The 25,021-nt window shown below is 42.4% G+C and overlaps 1 protein-coding gene across 3 annotated transcripts in view; it reads left to right on the plus strand.

The window, feature by feature from the left end:
• The window catches only part of TAOK1 (TAO kinase 1), a 35,196-nt gene that overhangs the window by 7,486 nt on the left and 2,689 nt on the right, over window positions 1-25,021 (plus strand). Inside the window, exons 3-19 of one of the 3 annotated variants that reach the window (XM_009997783.1) lie at window positions 381-482; window positions 1,674-1,719; window positions 2,627-2,723; window positions 3,461-3,574; window positions 4,349-4,440; window positions 6,962-7,055; window positions 8,372-8,453; window positions 10,364-10,531; window positions 11,390-11,593; window positions 12,096-12,131; window positions 12,918-13,028; window positions 13,596-13,832; window positions 14,572-14,700; window positions 17,256-17,459; window positions 17,976-18,215; window positions 21,837-22,049; window positions 23,114-23,296. In XM_009997783.1, coding sequence (XP_009996085.1) covers window positions 381-482; window positions 1,674-1,719; window positions 2,627-2,723; window positions 3,461-3,574; window positions 4,349-4,440; window positions 6,962-7,055; window positions 8,372-8,453; window positions 10,364-10,531; window positions 11,390-11,593; window positions 12,096-12,131; window positions 12,918-13,028; window positions 13,596-13,832; window positions 14,572-14,700; window positions 17,256-17,459; window positions 17,976-18,215; window positions 21,837-22,049; window positions 23,114-23,296 — 2,352 coding nt within the window. Of the gene's footprint in view, window positions 1-380; window positions 483-1,673; window positions 1,720-2,626; window positions 2,724-3,460; window positions 3,575-4,348; window positions 4,441-6,961; window positions 7,056-8,371; window positions 8,454-10,363; window positions 10,532-11,389; window positions 11,594-12,095; window positions 12,132-12,893; window positions 13,029-13,595; window positions 13,833-14,571; window positions 14,701-17,255; window positions 17,460-17,975; window positions 18,216-21,836; window positions 22,050-23,113; window positions 23,297-25,021 lie in introns of all 3 variants that reach the window. The other 2 variants (XM_009997784.1, XM_009997785.1) reach the window with 2 other exon arrangements.

The following is a 25,021-nucleotide window of genomic DNA, read 5'->3' on the forward strand; positions in this document are numbered from 1 at the left end:
GAAGGACACTTATCATCCACATCTCTTTCAGGTTGGGATGTGTTTGGTTTGACAACAGAAATGTTATCCCTTGAAGAAGGATTGCTTCTTTTTTGAGGGCTTGCTCAGGTATTAAGTGATTACCAGTATATCCTGTGCACACATCAGAGAAGTATTACATTGATGAGAGATCCTTACATACAGCCTAATCAATCAGCAACTTATTTTGTAGATCCTTTGAGGAGCTGAGCAGTGAACATCATGGTATTGATGGAAATTAATTTTGATTTGGAACCTGGAGATTATTTTACCTCTTAAAATAATTAAATGACATGCTAACTTAACCAAAACAAAAAGGTAACAGTTTTATGAAGTCTTTCTATTCCTTTTATTTTCCACAGAAATGGCAGGATATTATAAAGGAAGTCAAGTTCCTCCAAAGAATAAAACACCCAAACAGTATAGAATACAAAGGCTGCTATTTGCGGGAGCACACAGCGTGGGTAAGTGTTGCTGCCCTCTGCGCGTCCCGCCTTGGCTCAGGGCATTTGAAAATATCTCTAGCTGGCTTTGAAGAGGCACCTGGACACTTGCATTGCACAGACTCAGAAGAGAAGAGCCCAGGACCTCGAAGCAAAACTGAACTGAGTTTTTGGAAACAAGGTTTAGGGAGATTTTCCCTTTCACTTGCAGAGTAAGGTGATTGTGCTGCTGCTCTAGTGTATTTAGCTTAGTTCATATTTAAATGAAGCAATAAGGGAGAGAGAGGCAATAAACTTATCCCGTCACTTTTCTTGCCCTATGGAAAGGTGAGAATTTCACTTGTACTGCCCAGGAGGCAAGTATGGCACCTTTATTAGAGAATCCGGGTAATTTAACAGTGCATTTGGTATGCCAGTTGTTTAACTAAATTCTTCTGTTCTATATTTTTACTTTTGTTGTAATTTCTGTGCATGTGTTCAGGTAACAAAACCAACCAGCTGGTTTTATCTCTAACTTCTAATTAATTTAATCCATTTGATTAAAAAGAACAAAAAAACCCCAAGTCCCCCAAACTAAGTTGAGGTATTTGAGTTTGTGTGCATAAGAATGTGTGTGTAGGAACAGATCTGATGGGCTATGCAGAGGAAGCCTTTCGTCAAACAAGAAGTGTGATGTACACTTGTCATTGATAAAGCTGTTGTAGTATGACATGCTGAAGAAATCACATTGTTGAACAAATAGTTCAAATTGTAAATACTGCCCATGTATTAGCTTCAGTAATTCTCTAGAACAAAGTTGTAGGGTTTGTTTGTCTTTTTTTCTTTTTGAAATCTTATTGGAACAAAATCTTAAGTAAATCCCTAAATAGCCCTTTAATACTCTGATAAGCTTGTTAAGTGCAATTTAACATTCCTTTTAAGTACATGCATATAAAATAAGATATGTAATACAGTACATGACTGGTTATGAATATGCTTTTGACTTCCTCACAAGCTTTTTTTTGTTGTTTTGCATTTATGCTAATTCCAGTAGAGCTGTCCTTGTGGGAGGGGCCAGTATGACAGTGCTAGGATGGGGTAATATTTGTTCTGTTCTGGCAGCCTGCATTGTGAGCACTAGTGGTCATTTTGTGATTTCTCCATAGAAGTCTAGAAAACATATATTTACTATTAGAGATTTTCTAACAACTCTTTTGATTTCTTCCAATGCAGCTTGTTATGGAATATTGTTTAGGATCAGCATCAGACTTACTAGAAGGTATGTCACATGTGTTTATTTGATTCAAAGTCAGAAATTTAGTACTGAAGTAGGAAGTTACAGCATCACAGGATTGTCCTTGAGTATTTAGTTTTATATGGGAGTAGAGTGTTTGTGAACAGGTACAATTTCTTAAATTCTTGCATGGCTGTGGTGTCTTCTCTGTAGAATATTTGCTTTCTCAGGTGCCCAGTCTCTCCTTGGTTCATATTATTTTAAAGTTGTCAGTCAGCTATTTTATTTTCTTCTGAGATTCAGGTTCTCTTGTCATGACAGTTCAAGATTTGTCTCTGCAAACCCTTGCTGTTGATCCTGATGCTTACTAACAGCTTCAGGCCTGTTGACTAAAATAGCACTGCATCAGTGTTAGGGCTTTGCTTGATGGGGCCTTTTGTTAAATGGTAATTTTTCTATCAGGCATCTTGAAGTGAACTTTCTTTGAAGAAATATGTGTGGCCAGTAAGTTGCTCATCTCCTTTCATTGTCAGAAGCATTTTAGGACATGAGGCTGAGCTGCCAGACAGGGATCTCTGTTGCTGCAGTTTAGTCCTGAGTGAATTGTCCTCAAGTTCTAGGGTTTGGGATTTAGCTTCATTAATAGAAAATGGAATATTGAGTCTCAAAGAGGTATTTGGGAGAAGGGTCACAGAACTGACAGGAATGTAGTTTATGGTTGCAAAGGAGTCTTGATAGTCAACAGCTGCCAGTTTACAGTTAGAACATTACATCTGATATAGAATGTGCTCTGCAATGTCAAGTATTTTTACATTTGCTTCTTATACTGACAATAGTAAAATTTAACTTTTAGTGATTTCTCTCTATTTACATTGTTAACAGTACTCACTTGCATACTGCAAACTGCATTGTTTTCTTTAATACTGAATTTCAAATAAATTCTCTCCTTAAGTTCATAAAAAGCCATTGCAAGAAGTGGAAATAGCAGCAATTACCCATGGTGCTCTCCAGGGATTAGCATACTTGCATTCTCACAATATGATCCATAGGTAAGTGCTTACACTTCTGCTGTCTCACACACAGGTAATTTATTTTGTTGATTGTATCCTCCTCATCCCAAATTCAGTGTTTTCAAGCAGAGATTATTTTTTCACAGTGCACATACACTCCCAAAACAGTGATGTCTAATAGTTAAATCCTGGGGAGCTGTGTCTCTGTTTGCTGGTGTTCATAATTCCTGCAGAATTGCTTTGAGACTGCCAAGCTTTTCAATACTTGATTCAGTGCCTGAAGCAGGCACTGAAGAGCAAGGCAGGCTGAGGTCACCTCAGTACCCTGTAGCAACTGCAAGGCAAAGGTTGCTGGAGCAGGGGGAGCACTAATACTTGAAAAATGAGTTTTACATGAACGCACAGATTGGGAAGCACACAGTAAGTATGGGATGCAAATGTTCTTTGTGTTTAAAGTACCTGCTGCATTTTAGTATGATGAAGGATTTGAATACTTCTATCATTAGGACTTTCTGAAAAAGAAGGCTTTGCTGAGCTGTATATGAAGCTGATCCAGATGTGCCATTTTAGGTTGATTTTTAAGACAAATTAGATTCTCAGTTTGAGGGTCATGCTAAGCTGCTAACTTCAATGTTAAAAGTTTTATACTTGGAGGAAATGAAGAGTATTCTGCAGCTTGAACATGTGAATACTGATGTGTCTTGTATAATAGAAAACCTATAGAAGGTTTTATTTTTTGGAGAGGATTAATACTGACATTTATATTCTATAACCAGAGATATCAAGGCAGGAAACATCCTGCTGACGGAGCCAGGACAGGTGAAACTTGCTGACTTTGGGTCTGCTTCCATAGCATCTCCTGCCAACTCATTTGTGGGGACGCCATATTGGTAAGCCAAGAGTTTTATGCATTTCTGGTCTTTGTGAAGTAAAAGGATCATTTATTGGGTATTTAATATGCTTGGGCTTTATTGGCACCACCTTCGTCATCTCCTGGTTGTAATAGTGATAAAATGTACTCTGGGAAAAAAAAAAAAGATATTAAATAGCAATTAGACTCTTGACTTCAAGAAATCATGAGTCCTTGTATTTGTATTTCACAGAAAGTAATAAAACTGTTTCACTCACCCTGACTTTAAGTGGTAGAGGTGGGATTGAATAATCTGTAATATATTTTAATCACTCCTCACAGTGGTTTTAACAGTTCGTGTGTTCTGACTGCATCTGGTTGTTGAAATAACTGAAGTGTTTTTTCTTCCATAGGAAAAGCCAGGTTCATTGAACAAAACCCTTTGCAGATCCCTTGTATGCTTCTGTTTTCTTACACCTAATCTGTGGTGTTTCCACAAGTGCATGCTATCATTTTGTCACCAGAGTTGGCCAGGCAGCTCAACTATTGGAGATGTGGGAGAGCGAGAAGCTGGTGATAGTCATAAACAGAGCTGGGCAAAGCAGAGGAGAACATCATGCAGCCTCTGTGTAGGCTTGTGCTGTTGGGGGTGCCTGGTCTTTGGTCCCAGTATTCTATGTTCATGCTGGATACCTTTGGGAATGATTTGTTTACAGTAGCTGAAGTCAGTGAGACAGCCTGTTTGATTGAATTGCTGATGGTGATAATGTGTTCCATTGCCCATAATTTTATGAGCACCAATTTCCTCTTTTAGGATGGCCCCAGAAGTGATTTTAGCCATGGATGAAGGGCAGTATGATGGCAAAGTAGATGTTTGGTCTCTTGGAATTACCTGTATCGAGTTAGGTAAGTTATTTTCTTTGAAAAATTGTAAAATGGATTTATTCAATACCTACAACCTATTCAGCTGTATTACAATGCAGAAGATCTGTGTTTCCTTCTTTTCTTGTCTTGGTTTCTCTGGGACTTGGATTTTAGAGAAAAGAGCTAAATGGGCTCTCTAGAATTGAAGACCAACTGTCCAATTTATGTTTATTGGAATGGCGTTTTCACTACTCAAAGAAAAAGAGTTATACAAAGACAATAGCCAGGCTGAACCATTGAAGGTGTTCACATGCTATGAGAGAGGCAGTAAACTTCTGAACTGAAGAACAGTCTATTTACTGAACAGCTCTAGAGATGAACCATTAAAAGTGCCAGCATGAAAAGTAGATTTGGTGGAATAAATTTATATTATTTGCATGATAAGGTAAGATACATTAATGAGTTCTGCAGAAATGGTGTTTGGGGTAAGTGGACAGGTTCAAAGCTGAATATTCAGTGTATGTTGTCACTTGTGAATAGATTTGGCTGGAAAAGTCTTTAAAAAAAATGGAATAACCCAGTTTTGAAGTGGTAACCTATAAGCCAAAACCAAAATGAAGTTATGGCATTGCCATTGGAACAGACTCCTTAAAGCAGAACGTTTATTTAAAAGGACTATGTTAGTATGGAATTCTGTTTAAATTTAACGTGTAGTATTTTCATGAAACAAAAATATCCTCATGAAAGCATAAGGCTCCTCAGGTTGTAGTCAGGATCCAGCTCTTAAGCTGTAAATTGTTCTTGGGCTGGTTCAGTGCAGCTCGTTGCACCTGAGGCTGCCCTGCCATCCTTGTCAGATCTCATCGCTCTAACTCCAAACCCACCTCAGTGGAGGAGCAGCCCAGCCAGGCAGTGGGAGCTCTCAGGAACACAGTAATCCATGTGAACTGCACAGTTTAGCTAGAAATGCTGCCTGGCATTCCAAGCTGTCAACTCCAGTTTCTTCCAGGACATGAAATAGATTCTTTCTACAGAGCAGAGATTTTATTATTATTATTATTATTTTGGTGGTGGTGGTTGCCAACATAAAGCAAGTTGGAGGGGTGTGACTGTCATGACAGAGTCCTGCTCTGAGTGGAGTAAGGAGACTTGGCTGTCTGTAGGGCTCCAGGAATGTGGTGAGCTCATGGCCACCACACCCCCGGGTGCCTTCCTGCACGTTGCCTCTTTGCAATGTGAAGCGTTAGGCTTCGTCTGCAGCTTCTAGCATGGTGGGAGGTGAGACTAGGTCAGGACAGTGGAGTGTTGGAGGCTGGGTTGGTGTAGTTGTCTCATTTGCCCTGAATAAGCATGGGAAGAAGGCAGAAAAAAATGAGATATCTAGGAGTCTTCTCAAACTATTCCTTGGTCGTAGGAGTGGCCCTCATTGAGGCTTGGTTTTAGCATTTCCTGAGGATTTTTATTGTATTTAGGTGAGTTATGAGGAGAAAAGGGAGAATCATCAGTTAAAATAGTTTAAGGGGTCAGTTAAAATAATATAATGGATAATCAGTCTGATCCTTGATAGAAGCAACTGGTTATCTGACAGACTAGAGAAGGTAAAGTGCTACATGTGAGGAAAGGCTTAACTCTTCAGTTTACCCATTCGGAGGAATTTGTAGGGCTTAGTCCATCCTCTGATAGCAATAATCTCAGATACATAGTTTACTGCTATGATTCAGCTCAAAATAAAAAGCAGAATAAGAAAACTAGCAGCATTTTTTACCTTGTTTGTTTAATTTTGAGGGTTTTTTTGGTGTTTTTTTTTCCAGGAAGGAAGATTTTCTGGTGTGTTTTCACTAGTGTAGGAACGTCCTCGTGGCCTGACCAGCTTCTCTGGAATGTTTATGGCAAGGCTGAGCCTTATAGCTTTACCCCATAAACATTCTGATGAAGCTTCAGTTTTGTTGTTACAGTGAGATCATCTCCTTCCTCATTAAGCTTTCATGCTGTGTCAGTCTATAAGAGTAGCACAAGCTTGAAAGAGAAGAGCCAAAGAGAATGCAACACTCAAAATAGTATCAAGAGTTGGCCTGTTACTGACTTCCTGCCCATGTGCTTAGTCAGTTAAGTGTGATTTGATGGTTCTTGTAACCAGCTTTTTCTTCATCAGTGCTGGAATTAAATGTTTGTTAACTTTTTAGCAACTGTAGCTTAGAAAAAAAGAGGGTATGAAACAAAGAATGCTTAGTGGCTAAACACAGAGTACTCCTATTTTAGTACATTAAAATGAGTCAGAGAACTGAACTATGATAAACCACGTAATTGGAAAGCTTGAGAGGACAAGGCATTTGATCTTCAAAGTGCTTTCATCTTCTGCAATGGTACAGGACAAACGCCAACATATCTGTCTGATTGCAGGGTAGGGCTGGGGTTCCGTGTTCAGGCAATAGTGATGCTGCTGGTGTGGTTTTTCTTTTTAAAGGGATGTCAACTAAAAAAAACCACAAAAAACAACAAACCAAAACTGAGCAAAACCATGAGACTGTCTCAATATATGAAACCTGTTTTCTTTTGTGTGCAGCGGAAAGGAAGCCTCCTTTGTTTAATATGAACGCAATGAGTGCCTTATATCACATAGCGCAGAATGAATCCCCCACACTACAGTCTAATGAATGGTGAGTATTACTGAGGGAGGAATGTTGTAGGGAATGGCTGTAAATGGAGTGCTTTGTCATGCTGAGTTCCTGAAATGGCTGGGTTCCTACTTGGGAGGATGTGAGCTGGAAGGTTCTCACTTGGTTCACTCTACATTTTGTATCCAAAAACTGACCGGTTAGGAAAGGTGTGTTTGAGACTCCAGAATGAAGCAGAAAGAGGACGTGCTGCTGGAAGAATGTAAGATCCTGTGAAAAAAAAATTCAGTTCATGGGTTAGTAAACTTTGGAAGCTCCCAGGCTAGCCAAAAATGTGGCTTTTAGTGTTTTTTTAAATCCCAAACCACACTGTCAGTTCCTAAATACTGTTTTGTGGAAGGATTGCTGTGCAAGATGAAGACACTGCTTGTGCGTGGCAAATGTGTGTTGGGTCAACTTCAGAAGAATAGAGCACAGTAGTAACATTCCGTGCCTCCCAGCTTCAACAACTTTCTTTTGAAACACTACATACAATAAGATGATCTCAAAAGTTGAAAACTTCCCAGTTATATTTTTGTGATTCATAATCCTAGGCCTCTAACATAATATGTTGTACCTTATTGGTAGTATTTTCTTTCTACTTTTGAGATTTTCACACCCTGGCACTTAACAAAACATTCAATTCATTTTATGTATTTTCCTGACCCCAAATGCAATACTTTAATTTACTGAAAAATTGCAGTGGCAAAGTCCCCCATTACATGATGGGAGGGGGGAACAGTGGGAAAAGAAAGAAAACCTCTGTAACTTATGTGCTGCTGTTTTCAAGTATAATCCAGCCCTTCTGAAAACAGGAAAGAAATGGCAAAATACAGAATTCTAGCTTGCAGAGGGAGAGATGTTACTAAACAAACCATGACATCAAGTCTTCCTAGTGACAGATTGCACAAGAGTGTAGAAGTTGTATCAGAGGGGCCGGAGGTGTTTCAGGAATTGTGCATTAATACATTTTGCAGGATAAACACCTGCACACAGAGGTGGAACAGGGCAGGGGCTCTGGTTAGACCATGAAGAGTTTGTGCAACACAGAATTTGACAGGGTTGATGCTCACAGTGGGATATGTGGGTATCTGTCTTTATATGGAACTTTCCTCCCTTGAAACCTGAGGTTAAAGGGATCTAACTAGTAGCAGCAGTGGGCTTTGGCTTGACCAAGGGTTGTAGGACGAAGTCCTGGGCCTGTGTGGTTCTCCTTGCCAGTGCCCAAATGTGAATCTCTTGATTCTTTAAAGAGCTTTGAAAAGGAAACTGGGCAGTTAACTCAGAAGTTGGTGTTTTTTTCACTTTCCTTGCCACAGGTCTGATTATTTTCGAAACTTCGTAGATTCTTGCCTCCAGAAAATTCCTCAAGACAGGCCTACATCAGAGGAGCTTCTGAAGGTTGGCTTGCTGGTCCTTTTTGTTTTGCACTCTTCTGTTCCACCTACCATACTAGTTTACAGTTGACAATTCTTTCTCTGCCCGTTTACCCCAAAACCTCTGAGCTGGTGGTCCTGGCTTTACTGTCCCTTGCAGTGTCCCAGACAGTTCCCCAGGTGACTCTCTGAGCCAGCCTTGTTCTCATCATAAAAGGACACCCAGCAAGTGACACTGGGTGACAATCAACTTGTCAAGAGTTTCATTTTCTTAAGCTCACTCTGTCCTCCTGGTGATGATGATTAATTCTGACAGAGCTGCCATGCATTACTTAACAAATACCTTTGGATACTCCCCCTTTATTCTTTGCTATATATACCCCTGAAGGCTTTTTATCCTCTCCTGTCACCTGTGTGCTTTACACGTAGGCCTGAAATACTTATAGTATCCCTGGGGAAAAGGAGGCAGAGGAAAGCAGGTTATTTTCCCCATACTTTTCCTTGACATGAATAAGCCTGGGCTGTCTCCAGGTGTCCTCCTGCTTTGTTTCTTTGCGTTTTATTTATTTTTTGTTTCTTCATTTGTGCCCTGGTGTGCTGTGCATACTTGGTTTTCCCTGCTCTAGTCTGGAAACAAAGCCATTGTAGATTATTGCAAAAAGCTGACATGTTCCTGAGTGAAGTCAGCTTGCAGAGAAGTCAGGTGCTAGAGCTGCTGTATTGTAAGTGTGACTTTGGTGGATTTCCTTTGTGGATGGCATGCAGAATTTTGTTAACTTGTCATTCCCTTTACAGTGCTCATGACAGTACTTTTGGGGGATTTTTATCCTGGACATGTTTGTGCTGAATAGTGATTTTCCAAAATTTTGCATTACTGGAGAATGGAAGCTATTTATGAAGGTTTTATCATTACTTTTTTGCGCTTTTTTTTGCTTTTTTTTTTTTAACTGAAATGGTTCTGAGGATTTTTGCCTCCTTAAAAACAGTGTATTAAGAAAGTAAGTGCAATTATCCAGTAAAGGTTTTGGTGTGGGTGTGTCGTCCTGCCATTTCAGCCTTTTGCAGATTGCTTTTATTTTGAGCAAGGCCCTGCAATTAAAGAGAACACTAATGGAAATGAAACCTTTGAGTGTTTTTCCTTCCATATCTAGAGTCTGAAGCAGCTGCATGTCATTTCCCAGGGACAGGTAGGGAATGTGACATGTTGGGAACGGCAATGCAGCTCTCCTAAGGAATAAAATGAAACTAGTGGTGGTGTTAATAATGACTCATGCTTGCACAGCACATTTCCTCTGGAGGCTGCAGAAGCTGCTTCTGGCAAACATAGGCAGGACTTGCTTTACCTATTGGCAAAATGCAGCCACCTTTGCAGTGAGATGCAGTGAGTGTTTCCAAATAAAGAGCATAATGTGGCTGACTGTTCCAGGGTCAGGCTTGAAGGTTCACAGCCTGTTTTATGGCTCAGCTCTATGCTGAATATTTGATTCTCAAGCTTTTCTAAACAAGGAAAAGAGTTTTAGGGTAAGCATTAGCTGATTAGTTAATTTTGGTTATAACTGCTTAACCAGCCAAATGCCTTTAGCATTTATAGGTTGGTTGTTGCTCTTCCTCCTCTAAACCACTAATAGATAATGTCTCTAGATACCCCTGTGTCCCAAGAAGTCTGTTTAAACTAAGCCTGTTTTCATGATATGTGAAATACCATTTTTTGCTTGGTGTTTTTTGGGGTTTTTTGCATCTTTACTTTTTGGTGGCTGTCTCCCATCAGAAAGCAATCATGCTAAAATCCATCTGGATCATGAAGTCTAAAAATAGTGCTAATGTAAGCTGTGAAGGTATTCTCCTTCTGTGCAGAGAAGAGGGCTCATAATGTTATTCTAAAAGCATGTGTGCTGGAGGCATAAGGGGTCACTCACCTGTTTGTGTGTCCTACAGCACATGTTTGTTCTTCGGGAGCGGCCCGAAACAGTGTTAATAGACTTGATTCAGAGAACAAAGGATGCAGTGAGAGAACTGGACAACCTGCAGTATCGTAAAATGAAGAAGCTCCTCTTCCAGGAGGCACATAATGGCCCTGCAGTCGAAACACAAGAGGAGGAGGAGGTGAGAAAAACTTTGGATTTTGTCACTGACCCAGAGAACGATGCTGTCATTTAAATAACCACAACTCAGATACTGCTGAAACCAACGGAGGCTGTTTGCACACCTGGCTGTAAACTCTGTCTTCCTTTCTGTGCTTGGAATAAAGCTACCTCAAGGCACAAACAGGAACACACAGGGTAGATGCCTAGTGCTGGCAAGAAGCTGTGCCATGTGTTCATGCTTCAACAGTTAGCTTCCAGTTCTGTAAATCCAAGCTTTATTTGCCTGCTCCTTAGGCTTCATGAAGGCTCTTTCAGCAACTTCAGTTAACCTCTGCTTTGACCATATGTACAAAGCCTTTGAGAGTCTTCTCATTTTGTCTGGAGAATGTTGTTCTAAGACATGGAAATTGGTACTTGGTTTAACAAAAAAAAAAAAATGCATCAAGGAAATTAATTTGTCTTTTTTGGGTTGTGTGCTGCAGTCACTGTGCAGAGGTTGAGGCTCTGGGTTGCAGCTCTCTCACATGCAGAAAGGATCTGTGTGATATGCAGGGTCCCAGCTGAGCACTTAGAAGATGCTGGTGTCAGAACAGTTTCTGGTGACACGCTGCTGCTGATACATGATAGAGTTCAGCTTGTTAAGAGGCTTGCTGTTGAAAAGAATCTGACATCAGCCAGTTCATCTTGACAAGGTTGATTCTTTCTCTCCCCAGTATCCCACAAGGGAGATGTTTCATGGCAATGCCTGGAGGGCAGGAACTGCCATGACGTGGCGGGTAGATGCCTTTAGAAAGGATGGAATGAATGTTTCATTTGGTAATGTCCATAGATAAAGCTGTGATGGATTTGAATTTTCTTAATAATTCCTTTCTCCTAGGAGCAAGATCATGGTGTCGGCAGGACAGGAACAGTGAATAGTGTTGGAAGTAATCAGTCCATTCCTAGTATGTCTATCAGTGCCAGTAGCCAAAGCAGTAGTGTTAACAGTCTTCCAGATGCCTCAGATGATAAGAGTGAGCTGGATATGATGGAGGGGGACCACACCGTGATGTCAAACAGCTCTGTCATTCATTTAAAGCCGGTAAGATTGGGTTTTTGCTGGGTGACTTTGAAGGTGTAAAATGGGGGAGGATTTGGTTGGCGTGATAACAAGAAAATCCTATCCTGAATCATGTCTGCAGGTCCTAATAGTGTGTCCCAATATATTAACGTGCACTGGAAGCTTTGGAAGGTTGCTGTAAAGATGGTTTATTTCTGTTGGTTCACTAAAAATTACTTTCCTAATTGCATTGTTTCAAAATGGATTTGTTTTACCGTGCGGAGTCGGAATGGCAACCTGTGAATAGGTTTATTTAGTGGATGCTCTTAATTTGCAGAGCACTGCTTCACAGACCAAAAGGGTGTGAGTTGTGGCCCTTTTTACCTTCTAGTTAATGAATTCTTAAATATAAGACCCTCAGTCATGATTGAAATGTGTTCCTGAAGCACTCAGCTTCCCAGCACTTGATTTGAACGTTTGGTTAAAGAGCAAAGATGCACAGAAAAAGAAATGGCAGCACTCAGGTCATGGCAGGCTGTGAAAGCATCTCCCCTGCTACATGGAGGATGAACTGGGGAGTGTCCCTCTGCCTGTGGAGGGATTATCACACCTTTTTTCAAACCGGTAATGTTTCCCACCTGGATGCGTTCCTATGTGATGTACTCTAGGTTACCCTGCTCTGGCAGGGGGGGTTGGACTAGATGATCTTTTGAGGTCTCTTCCAACCCCTAGGATTCTATGATTCTGTGATTCCCCAGCTAATGGTAGGTGTGGTTAGAATGTTTTGTTCTTTGCCGAGATACGCAACAAAGATGCAGGTATGTCCTCGGGGAGTTAATTAGTATATCATATCTAACTACTAATCACTGTGTGATGAATGACAAAATAAGAATGTGGAATACACCATGACAAATTTTTAAATTCGCTTTGAGGTATTTCTGTAGTGGGTGTAATGAAAATCTTCCTCTTTCAAGGCTACAAAGATGTGTTTTTTTTCTTTCAGAATTGATATAATCTACTTTATAGCTTTTATGTTTTGTTGAAGTAAACTGTTTAACTCAGTTTTCAGTTTTCCATTTATTTTTCTTGTTTTCAGCTTTAATTAGTAATTTTCCTCCTAGTAATAATGTGCAATGAAGTTTCCAAAAGCAAGGATCCTAGATCAGAGCTCTTGTTACAGTATATCCATCCCTTCATCCACCTGTTTCCACAGAGGATCTCTCAGAGCTGCTGAATGTGAAGTGGTTTTTCTTCCTTTGAAGAGTCTTTTGAACAAGACAACAAAAAATTATCTTTGGTAACAGTTTCTCTTTATTCTCTCACGTTAATATTTGCTGATAAGGAGGAAGAAAACTACAGAGAGGAGTCAGATCCTCGAACAAGGGCATCAGAGCCCCAGTCTCCTCCCCAAGTATCGCGCCACAAGTCTCATTATCGCAACCGAGAGCACTTTGCTACCATACGCACAGCATCGCTGGTAGGTCCAGGTTGATACTTGGATGGGGTTGTGTAGGGAGGGACACCTTGGAACACAGGGCTGGGAAACTACTTAGAGCTGTTAGGATTTCATCAGCATGTGAGCTGTCCTGGTTGGCTGAGATATTATCGCTGAAATGGTTTAATGGAAGTTAATAAAAGCTCAAATGCAACACCTGGGCAAGTGTAATTTGTGTGTATTGGGTATTTTCAAAACCAATATGCCTCAGAGAATGCAGGAACCTGTTTATAATAATAAGATGGCTTTTATTTTCTTATGCATATTATACATATTTGTGTGTGTATGTTTATCTGCACACTCATTACAGTGGGCTAAAAAGGCATTTGGTACCAGCTTTATGACAATTGTACAGTTTTTCTGCTGGAGCCCAGGTGGGCTTATCTTCTGCAGCAGAATTCATTTCTTAATCTGCTCTGCTGCCATTAGGATATGGGCTTTTCTTGACAAAAAAAATCATCTTTCTTTGCTGAAGAGTTTTGTTTTGTGGTTCTGCTGAAAAGCAGATAAAGGAGCATTGAGTGAGGCCCGATGTGGTTACCTTCCTAGGTGACAAGGCAAATGCAGGAACATGAACAGGACTCTGAGCTCCGAGAGCAGATGTCAGGCTATAAACGCATGAGAAGGCAACACCAGAAGCAGCTGATGGCCTTGGAGAACAAGCTGAAGGCAGAGATGGACGAGCATCGCCTCAGGTTGGACAAAGATCTTGAAACACAGCGTAACAATTTTGCAGCAGAAATGGAAAAGCTAATTAAAAAGCACCAAGCAGCCATGGAAAAAGAGGTAGGAGACCAGTCTATGTGTGTATACTGAATTGTCCCCTTCCCCTCACTGACAAAGAGATAACATTGTAGTCTGTTACACATGCCTGCTTTCAGGAGCCAAACAAATTGCTAATTAGAGAAAGGCTAATACATCATCTCATTATACTGAGGGGTTTATGTAACTAGAGGAAAGGTTTGTCCTTCATCACGGTGCCTTATACTAAGTGTTAGTACTCTGACCCCAGAATAATACTGTAAAGGTTTTTCTTTCTTTTCCCATGTATCTGCTGTCTGTAACTGTCTGCCATCAGGTGTTATGGAGGCAGATGAGCCTGCAGAGAGGTGCCAGCCACTCTTAAGTGTTCACTGTCCAGTTGCTTATGAATATGGGGGTTTTAATGCTTTTAAATAATTGAAAATGAAGTGGTGCTGCCTACAGCAGTGGGTATTGATTCTTTGTTCTTCTTGGATCTCTCTGTGGAGGGCTAAGGGTGTAGTTCATCATGAGGGGTTGACTTCATTAGGCAGGACTAAGTGAACAATAGGGCTGAGGAAATGAGGCACTGGAGAAGGACTGGTGTGTTGAGGGGGGTTGGAATGAGAAGAGAGTGAGAGGAAGCTCCTGAGACTTGCACTTATTCCGAGTCCTGGTGAGTATGTGGTGACTGTACTTGGCAGTTCTGGGTCTTGGAGCAGAAATGGAACAAGAACTGTAAGCCCCTGGGACTCAGACTGATTTGCTGCTGGATTTTCTGTAGGCTAAAGTGATGGCCAATGAAGAAAAGAAGTTTCAACAGCATATTCAGGCCCAACAGAAAAAAGAATTGAACAGTTTCCTGGAGTCCCAGAAGAGAGAATATAAACTCCGTAAAGAGCAGCTGAAAGAGGTAACTCATCTGTATTGAGAAGTGTGGCTGCAGCACAGAGCACAGGACAGGGAGAGGGAACTTCACTGGTTGCAGCAAGTTCTGCATTTCATGAGCAGAGTCCTGTGTTTGTTTCATATCTTTGACCTTAGAGTAAGAGGGTTCATTTGTATGTTGGCACGTGTATGTTTATCTTTTGAAAGTACAAACTTCTCCATTGTTTATGATTATGTTTTAGCCAGAAACATGCAAATTTGGCAAAGTAAGGAATGAAAAAAGGGAGTTTAAGAAAAGTCATGAACATTTTTCTCATACCTTTTTGCTGCAGATACTGACCATACGCTGCAGCAGTTAGTGAAATTTCTTATCACTTAAGTGATATTTGTGTAGCAGCAACAAGAAAACAAAACAGTAAAGGTGACCTGCAGATTATTTTTTTTAAGGAAAATATCTGTAAAACACTTTTTTTTTTTAATGGAGAAGGCTGTGTAATACATTAAAAAGCACTGTATTGTAGTAAACATCATGATCTTTGTGAAATGCAGAAAACCTGTAGAATCAAAACTTCCTGGTTCTTTTTGTGGAGTGGCTGAAACCATAAGAATTATAAATAATTTTTTTGAAAGAACCATTTAATGCTCAACCAACAACTTGTGTGACGCAATTTTGGAACTTGCTCCAAAGGGGAATATTCCCAAACATAGACATTCCCAGGAGAGAGAAAAAAAAAAAAGGGCAAAAGAGCGAAGAGAGTGAGAGGAAGCTCCTGAGACTTGCACTTATTCCGAGTCCTGGTGAGTATGTGGTGACTGTACTTGGCAGTTCTGGGTCTTGGAGCAGAAATGGAACAAGAACTGAAAGCCCCTGGGACTCAGACTGATTTGCTGCTGGATTTTCTGTAGGCTAAAGTGATGGCCAATGAAGAAAAGAAGTTTCAACAGCATATTCAGGCCCAACAGAAAAAAGAATTGAACAGTTTCCTGGAGTCCCAGAAGAGAGAATATAAACTCCGTAAAGAGCAGCTGAAAGAGGTAACTCATCTGTATTGAGAAGTGTGGCTGCAGCACAGAGCACAGGACAGGGAGAGGGAACTTCACTGGTTGCAGCAAGTTCTGCATTTCATGAGCAGAGTCCTGTGTTTGTTTCATATCTTTGACCTTAGAGTAAGAGGGTTCATTTGTATGTTGGCACGTGTATGTTTATCTTTTGAAAGTACAAACTTCTCCATTGTTTATGATTATGTTTTAGCCAGAAACATGCAAATTTGGCAAAGTAAGGAATGAAAAAAGGGAGTTTAAGAAAAGTCATGAACATTTTTCTCATACCTTTTTGCTGCAGATACTGACCATACGCTGCAGCAGTTAGTGGAATTTCTTATCACTTAAGTGATATTTGTGTAGCAGCAACAAGAAAACAAAACAGTAAAGGTGACCTGCAGATTATTTTTTTTAAGGAAAATATCTGTAAAACACTTTTTTTTTTTAATGGAGAAGGCTGTGTAATACATTAAAAAGCACTGTATTGTAGTAAACATCATGATCTTTGTGAAATGCAGAAAACCTGTAGAATCAAAACTTCCTGGTTCTTTTTGTGGAGTGGCTGAAACCATAAGAATTATAAATAATTTTTTTGAAAGAACCATTTAATGCTCAACCAACAACTTGTGTGACGCAATTTTGGAACTTGCTCCAAAGGGGAATATTCCCAAACATAGACATTCCCAGGAGAGAGAAAAAAAAAAAAGGGCAAAAGAGCAGCAGAGCCAAGAAAGATCTAGCAAAAAACTATAGTAGTGTGGGCTCTTTATAACAACATAGAATATTTTTCTAAGTGGGCAGTAAATCACAGAGCACCAAAAAACACTGATGAAATACAGAGGATTTCTGTCTCATCTTTAAGTTGAAATGGGACAGGTCTGTTTACTGTGTGGATATCTCTGTGCAGTTCAAGCAAGCAGGACAAAGATGCTTCAAGCTGTCTATTGTATATAGTGCATATGTGGAAACTGTGGCCTTGGGTTTCACCTGTGAATTTCTTTTATCTTGTTTTTGTGAGTTATGGCAGCTCAGTGAGTGTCTCTGCCTTGATGAGTTACTTAAAATGTATGTTTTTATTAAGTAAGACACAAAATTTTTCTCATGTGTTTCATGTGGCTGGAGTTTTGTTTGAACAGAATGACAAGGCTTTCCTTCTACTCTTAGTCCTTTGGGAGCCTGTAAAAACATTTGTCAGGCAGTATGGCAGGACCTCCAAGTGTCTTTTGTTTTCAGTGGCAAACCATCAGTTTTACATTTTGAGCTAATGCACGTGTCTGGAAACTGTGGACATGAACCAGCAATTTGACCAGTTAATGTGACCAAAGCAAAAACCAGTTGTAGTTGAATTTGCCCCACTATGAAGTGTCTCCTGGTGTTCCCTTAGATATGAGATATGAAGCATTTTGCAGAGGCTGGGGTGGTGAGAAAGGCAAGGTAGACCACCTTTGAAACATAGTTTATTGAGCAGGTCCGTCCAGTTGTTCAGGGCAAAGGAGCTTAATGTGACTGTTCCACAATAAATTGCCTTGCTGTTATCAGGAGCTGAATGAAAACCAGAGCACTCCAAAGAAGGAGAAGCAGGAGTGGCTCTCCAAGCAGAAGGAGAACATCCAGCATTTCCAAGCAGAGGAAGAAGCCAACTTACTGAGGCGTCAGAGGCAGTACTTGGAGCTGGAGTGTCGCCGCTTTAAGAGGCGGATGCTCCTTGGCCGCCACAATCTGGAGCAGGACCTGGTTCGAGAGGTAAGAGAACAGGCAGAGATGAGACCTGGAACCACCTGTGTGAAATGTGTCTCACAGGAGCTCCTGCAATCCAGCTCCAGCCTCACTGAGCTGTTAAGTACCACATCTAAAGTTTTCTTGGTAAAATAATGGTTTGGTATGTTTTGCGACACCACCTGGTAAACCCTGTGGTGTTTAGGGGATCGTGTGTTCAAATTAGTGCCCTGTTGTGGGAGAATTGCTAGATCCAAAAAGTCAACAGACACAACAGTCACAGGCCTTTCCAGAAAATGCTTGCTCTGAATCCGGTTGAGCATCTAGAACAGGAAGAAGAAAAGTGAAATGAGGAAGGAAAAATTAGTGGTGGCGGTGCTGTCTGCTTCTGATAAGATGTAGAAACTCTGTGTTCTGTCCTCAAATGCCTTGGGAAGAGAGAAATGTGAACAAAGTGCAACCATTGTGAACAGAAATCCAAGTAAGTAAAAAAAAAGAAAAAAAAGAAAAAAAATGTTACAGTTGCCTCTGTCCTCCTGTTAGGAGTTAAACAAGAGGCAGACCCAGAAGGACCTGGAGCATGCCATGCTGCTGCGCCAGCACGAGTCCATGCAGGAGCTGGAGTTCCGCCATCTCAGCACCATCCAGAAGATGCGCTGTGAGCTGATCCGGCTCCAGCACCAGACCGAGCTCACCAACCAGCTGGAGTACAACAAGCGCCGGGAGCGGGAGCTGAGGCGGAAGCACGTCATGGAGGTCCGGCAGCAGCCCAAAAGCCTGAAGGTACTGAGGGGTGTAGGAGTTCTGGGTACAAGCTGCTGCTGGTGGTGGCAAAGCGGTACATGGCAGCTCAGTTCTCATTCGCGGTGTGTGCGGGTCCGAGGTAGCGTAGAGCTCGTTAATTGGCGGAGGTGTCTTGCCCTGTAGTGGATACCTTTTATAAGAGGTGTCATGTTTGTCAAGGTGTGGAACTGCCAGGGTGCCAGTGCACCCTGCAAGCACCACGTGTATGAGCCCTAGCAGTGATGGCTCAGGGTGCAGTGCAGACCACAGCAGCACTTTGCCCTCAGTTTGGTTGAAAAGCTGTTGTTCTCAGCAATTATTACTTTCCTTTTTGTGGCAGTTTACAATGCATTTAATCTTTGCAGTGCCTTCCCCCCCATTCCTTTTACACTGTTTTGTGATCCTCTTCTCCCTACCTATAGTAGAAAAAAGATAAACCTATTTTCCTGTAATGAAGCAGTGTCATTCCAAAAAGCAAGAGCAAGAAAAGCTTTGTGTTCCTGTCTGCATCAAAATGAACTGTGCTATTGGTCTTGGCTAGCACACCTTGTTATTGTTTTTATATTAAGGCTGATATGCTAGCAGGTATGGAAGGCAGAGAGAGACCAGCCAACTGCAGTGTCCTCGGGAAGCTCCCAGCACTGACCTGTGCTGTGTTGTGCTCCCATGGGCTTCTTGTGCTGCCCTTGGAGCTGCAGTGGCTGACCAGAACTGCAGGGCCTCTGTAATTGAGGCTCTTAGTGTTTTCATTGTGAGCCTTCACTTCATCCAAAGGAGTCCAGTGGTTTATTCTGAAGTGTCTGAGAAGGGAGTATAGGGCCTTTCACAAAGCTGCCTGGTATGTTTCTTTTGAGGAGGCAGAATTCTTCTCTCCACCCAGTGTTCAGCTGTGCCAGTAACAAAATGAGTGGATGGCATACTGAGCATGGGGTTCCTTTGTTGTTCTAGGTCTTTCCTCTTCATAATATTTCCCATCTGACTTAGTTTTCACCACCTGCAAGTTATCTTCTTACAGAGAAAAAACCAACAACTTGAAATAGAACTTCAGCCAAAAATAATAAGCAAATACCTGTTTTGTCAATATTAGAATAATATTAAATAGTGAAAACCCAGCTTGTGAGAACAAGGGACCATCTGATCGCTGTTGAGAATCTCCAAGGATATAGTGTATAAATAGCTGATGACTTCACAGGGAAGCTGTGCTGCACTCTGAGCTGAATAAAACTGAAGCAGCTGTATTAGGTTGATCCTTCTGAGATTAGCATGAATGGGCTCTGCCTCCCCAAGGTGATGTGGTGCAAACACGGGTGGGCAGCACCTCCCTTCCCTTCCCAACTGGCAGTTGGAACAGCAGGATTGGTGGTCTCTGGGCTGCAGAGGCTCAGCTGCCCTCTGACCTCTGTGGGCTCTCCAACCCCTTCCCTTTCCCAGTGGGGACAGGGCTGGAGGGCTTTGCAGGGAGCCTGGGAAGCCTGCACGTTGCTGTAGGTGGCTGTTCTGCGATTAGTGAAGGATTTGAGGCTTGAGCTGTCAATCCAGCACCTTTGCGTACACTCAGTGCTAATAATGCAGCCTGCTGGACAGCCCTGCCGTTTGCAGCACAATCCCCTATTTATCGAGGCTGTTCCCCAGTGTTAACTCCTTCCCTTGCTTCTGACTAATTCAGGCAAGTTTCCTTAATTGAGTAGATAATTTGGCTGTTTGTTCTGTTTCTCTCTCCAGTAACGCTTTCCCTCAAGGGCAGTTGTTTCAGGCTTTCCCTTTTGTTATTTAGTCAGGTCCTTTGTCCTGAAAGCAGATTTTTTAACGGTCAGTGTCTGCTACTGTTACAGCACCAGAAGGACTGATAACTAGAATTCAGCCTTCAGTGCAAACTGCTCTGTTATTATTTCGAGTGTGTTAATTGTGATGCAAATACCCTCTTGCTGCTATTTCACAATACTAGGTCAAAATGATCTTGTCAGAAATCTGACTGGAAATCTTACCCCTCCCTTCTGTTTCCTGTTGTTAAAGCCTTTGGATTGGAAGCCTGTAAACAGTCTGGTGTCCAAGCAAGACTTCACAGAAAGGGAGGACAAAATAAATTGCTAGTGTTTTGCTGTGACCTGACAGGAATGTGTAACCTGCTGGCACTTCCCTTAAGGGCAGGGAGAAACAACCTTAAAGGTTTCCTGGAGGGAAGTAACTTCCTGTGAATTTAGAAAGGATAGAAGTAATGTATTCCTCTTTGTGGCACATGTTTTTGTTTGAATGAAACCCATCTTTGTCCTGTTTTCTGCATCAGGTTAGGGAAGTGGAATTGGTTTACTCAGCAAAGCATGCTGGTGTCTGGATGGGGTCAGACCCATCATCTGTTCTCATTGCACCTTTCTAGGTAGCTACAAGTGCTGCTCTTATCACCTGCCCTGCTGAGCCCTGAGCTGGTGCCAGGAGCAGGCAGTGCAGGAACTGACAGGACACATGCACTGTATCTGCCTTGCTAGTTAAGATCCCAGAGCTCTTCCAACTTGTTCAAGGGACAGGAAGCTGTTATTATACTCTGTTTCTGCCCCCAGTGCTTTGGGATTTGACCACAGTGCCTACTGACTGCCCTGCTGGGGGGGTTTAGGGTTTTTTTATTCCTTGGTGTTCTTATCTGTTTATGAGCTCAGGGTTTTGCTTAATTAGAAGTATCCCTGCCAGCCTTCCTTTAGAAGGATCCAGGGAACTCCAGAGCACCTGCCTACTCAGGGTCCTAGAACACTTAATAAATGTCAGCTCTCACAAGCTGCTCTGGAGGCAGGTAAAGCAGGTGAAAGAAAAAAAACAATTTCCTCAAGGTTATACAGCAAAACCAGATCCAGATAACTTTTCCAGGATTGAAGTCTCCCAGCCCTCTGTGCAATCAGAAAGTTAGGTCTCCAAACTATAGGAAGCTGTTATTGAGTGCAAAGGGAAAACTCCATCTCCAGTGAGCATCCACGAGGACTGGGGAATTGTGTTTGCTAGACTGGCACAATGCTGATGTTGCTTGTGGTGTCTGTCTTCAAGCATCTAATCCTTCCCAGCCATTTTTCAAGTATTTTTATGAAAACCAGGCTCTTCATGTCAAGGGTTAGAGTACATCTCTTCATCAAACCCTCAGTGGAAAAAGTGTTGCTCTTTTTCCCCTGTCCCTTCCCATTGCACTGTATCAGCTACTTTCCATAACGTTAAGTTCTGTTCGTATGTATGTGCCATACAAGCGGTGTCATGTGTGCGTATGGCTTTTGGTGCTAATAAATATTAGTCCTGTCCCTCAAGAACTTTTCTTGAAAAGCAACACCCAGCACTGGATCCAGTCCAGTGACAAATGTGAGGCTCTTTGTGCAGAGACAGCTGTATTTAGGCTGGAGCTTTGTTATAAAAGTGTCTATATTGTAATTGTTTCGCACAGTAGCAGTGTCAAAGCAGCTGCAGCAAATAGTCATTGCCTCCTGTGTATTTTGCTTCCCTCCTTGCACTGTAGATGTTAATATACATTTGTGGATTCTTGAACTCATATCCTTAATGTAATCCTAAATATCCATTTGAATGGATATTTCTCCCATTTGAAACATGCATATTTTTTTTTCTTTGTTTGTGTCCCCTCCATCTTTCCAGTCTAAAGAACTACAGATAAAGAAGCAGTTTCAGGATACATGCAAGATCCAAACCAGACAGTACAAAGCACTGAGAAACCATCTGCTGGAGACCACGCCAAAGAGTGAACATAAAGCTGTCCTCAAACGGCTCAAGGAGGAGCAGACCCGGAAGCTGGCTATCCTGGCTGAGCAGTATGATCACAGCATTAATGAAATGCTCTCTACACAAGCTGTGAGTCGCCTCCAAGGGACCCAGGGTTCCTCAGCCACATAGGGGATGTTTGCATTTTAACCAGTCTGTATCCTGACAGCAGGCTGTCTGCTTCCTTGCCATGCCCAGCACAGTCATTCCTCTGTATTTAAGCAGCAGCATTCAAATGCAGAGGAAGGAGGTGTTGCTCCCTTCAGGCAGGTTGGAGCTGCCCTTGCAGAGATGCAGACGTGGCCAGAGAACTGCTTTTGCATGAAGTCTGACTACATCGATGTCCCTGTCAGAGCATCCTTAAGTAGTATGCAGCTTGCTGTCTTAAGTCATTGAGGCTTTGGTTTGTCAATTATACCAATCAAAGCATGTCCCAGTGGTGGAAGATGCTCATTGAGTCATGGAGAAGTTCAGAGTTTTGACTGTAAATCTGAAATAACGTAAAAGGTGTTGTGAAAGTTCTGTGACTCCTTTAAAACATTCCTTCTCTGAGGGATGACCATATGAGCAATGCTTTGAGTCCTTGCTACAACTAAATGTACAGTTTTCTTTGCACTTCTTCCGTATTGCATCCTGCTGACGTCACTCTGTACAAATTTGACACTGTGAGGCAGGGTAGCTGGCTTAATTTCTGTATGGGAAGGTTTAAAGTCCAGAACCATGTTGCTTTTAGACATCTGTCATTATATTCTTTCACCTGAAGTCCTGCATTGGCAGGAATATGGACTTAAGTCTCCTGCATACAGGTGATGGGTTAATGCAGTTGGACAGAGCAAGAGATCTTCTCTTTGCCTCCAGCCAGAGGAGGGCTGTGGCTGTTAGCACCTCCAGCAGCCTGGTCTCTGCAGTATGGTTGGTGGTTCCCAAGGCGCCACTGCTCATCAGCATCACTGGCATCAGTGCTGTGGGCTCACTGTCACCAGTCTTTGTCACTATAGGTCCTCTGTTCAGTGAAGCAAAGTACAATAGAGACCAATTGTATTGCTAAGAAAACAAAGTCCCATCCCATTCTCTCCCCCTCCCTGCCGTCCTCCCCCAGAGTGTCATGAGTGGTTACCCCATAGTGAAACGTCTCTATTGTCTGTCTTTCCCAGCTGCGTTTGGATGAAGCGCAGGAAGCAGAGTGCCAGGTTTTGAAGATGCAGCTGCAGCAAGAATTGGAGCTGCTGAATGCATATCAGAGTAAAATCAAGATGCAGGCAGAGGCCCAGCATGATCGGGAGCTGCGTGATCTTGAACAGAGGGTGTCCCTCCGTCGGGCCCTCCTTGAGCAGAAGGTAAAATGGGCACATGAGTGGCATTAGCACACTCTGTGTTTCAGATCTTAAGTTGTACTGTGCTTATCAGTAGGGAGAGAAATTGCTTTTAACTTGTGGTATATAGTAACACAAATCATTTGGGTATTTGCCTCTCTGGGATAATAGCTCAGTGACACATAGGCTAAACTTTCTGCCAGCTCAGCCATCCTGTGTGAGCAGCTTCTGGCTGGGATAGAGCTGCTTGGAGTGTGCCAGAGGGAGCTGTGCCTCTCTGGGCAGAAGGGAAAGTGAACTGTTCTGTCTCTGAGCTGCAGATTAGCTTCCCTGGCTCATTAGAGGACAGACAGTAACAACCTAAAGCTAGGGGATTTTTTGAAGTTAGCGTGGTATCAGCAGTAGGTACCTTTGGGAAGGGAGGGTAAAATAAGTTTGAGACCCTGTGTTTTAGGGTGATATTTTACTGCAGCTCTGCTCCATTTGTCAGTCTGTGGAGACCAAGCTGCAGTTTCCCTATGAAGTGACCTTTGTTATGGAAATGCTGCTGTCTGCAGCATCTCCCTGAGCAAACTCAAGGAGCTAGACCCACAAGCATGAGTGACCTGCTGCTTCCTAGATTTCAACTTATAATTGGCTGTGTCAATTAAGGTGCTCCATTTTGAAGAATGCAGTGCCAGACACTTGGTGTGTAGAGAAATGTGTGTGAGTGGCCTTCACAAGCCAGGGGAAGGGTAATGCTCCAGCCAGTGAAAGGAAATACACAGCCTTCTTCCTGCAGATTTTTTTCCCTTTTGATTTGCCTTGTGGGTGCCAGCCATGGCACTTCACACAACACTTCCCAACTTTGCTGATCGGCGATTATTAAATTAGGGCAATTACTCTGTGGCCTAGAGGTTCTTCACACTTCGTTTCTCCGGGAGGCGAACAGATGGATGCTGGGCTGGTAGAGGGAATAAAACTGCTCCACCTCATGGTCAGCCAAGGAAGCACCTCCGAGCAGGCAGCTCAGTCCTGCTAGTAGAGATGAATCTCTGGAAGTAACTGGATTTGTGAAAACTGAGTTCCCATGAGGCACTGATGTAATAGCTGTCTTTAGACCCCATCTCTAGCTGTTTTGCTCCCGTCCAGAAGAGGACAGCTCCCCTCACAGCCCTGCCTTTTGGTGTCTTTACATCGGGTGGGCATTGCCCTCTGGTGGCACAATCTGGCTCTGGGAAGAAGAATGTCACAATCACTGCTGGTCATGGCTCCTTGTCTGTGGGAGCAGCACACCTTGCACTGCAGGGAGTGTTATGGCAACAGTTGAAGTGAGGCCAGCTGCCTATGGAAGCACACATCAACCAAGAATGGTGTTCTGTCAGTCTTCCAGTGTGGACCAGGATGGAAACCTCTTTGCACAGAAAGCCCCTGCGAAGCATTTGGCATCAGCAATGGTGATAGGAAGCTTAGTAATGCTGTGTCATAGGAAAAAAAGAAAGATAAAATTAGGACCTCGTATATTTTTTCTGTGTGTGTTTGTGTGCCCTGTGTGTCCCTGTGCGACTGCTACATTAGACCAGCAAAGGTGGGGTGTTCCTTCAGTTCCCATGGGTGGGAGCCTTCATTTAGCAACACGTGCAGTTCCGGCGTGTTGTAGCTCACTCACAGACTAGTGATGAGGCTGCAGTCCCTCAGCAGCAGCTCAAGGCAAAACACATGGGTGCAAAGGTAGATGGGTCCTGCTTTTGTCAGGGTGTTCTCTGGGGG

This window comes from Chaetura pelagica, unplaced genomic scaffold (genome assembly GCF_000747805.2).
Source record: "Chaetura pelagica isolate M959 unplaced genomic scaffold, ChaPel_1.0 scaffold835, whole genome shotgun sequence".
Lineage (NCBI taxonomy): Eukaryota > Metazoa > Chordata > Aves > Apodiformes > Apodidae > Chaetura > Chaetura pelagica.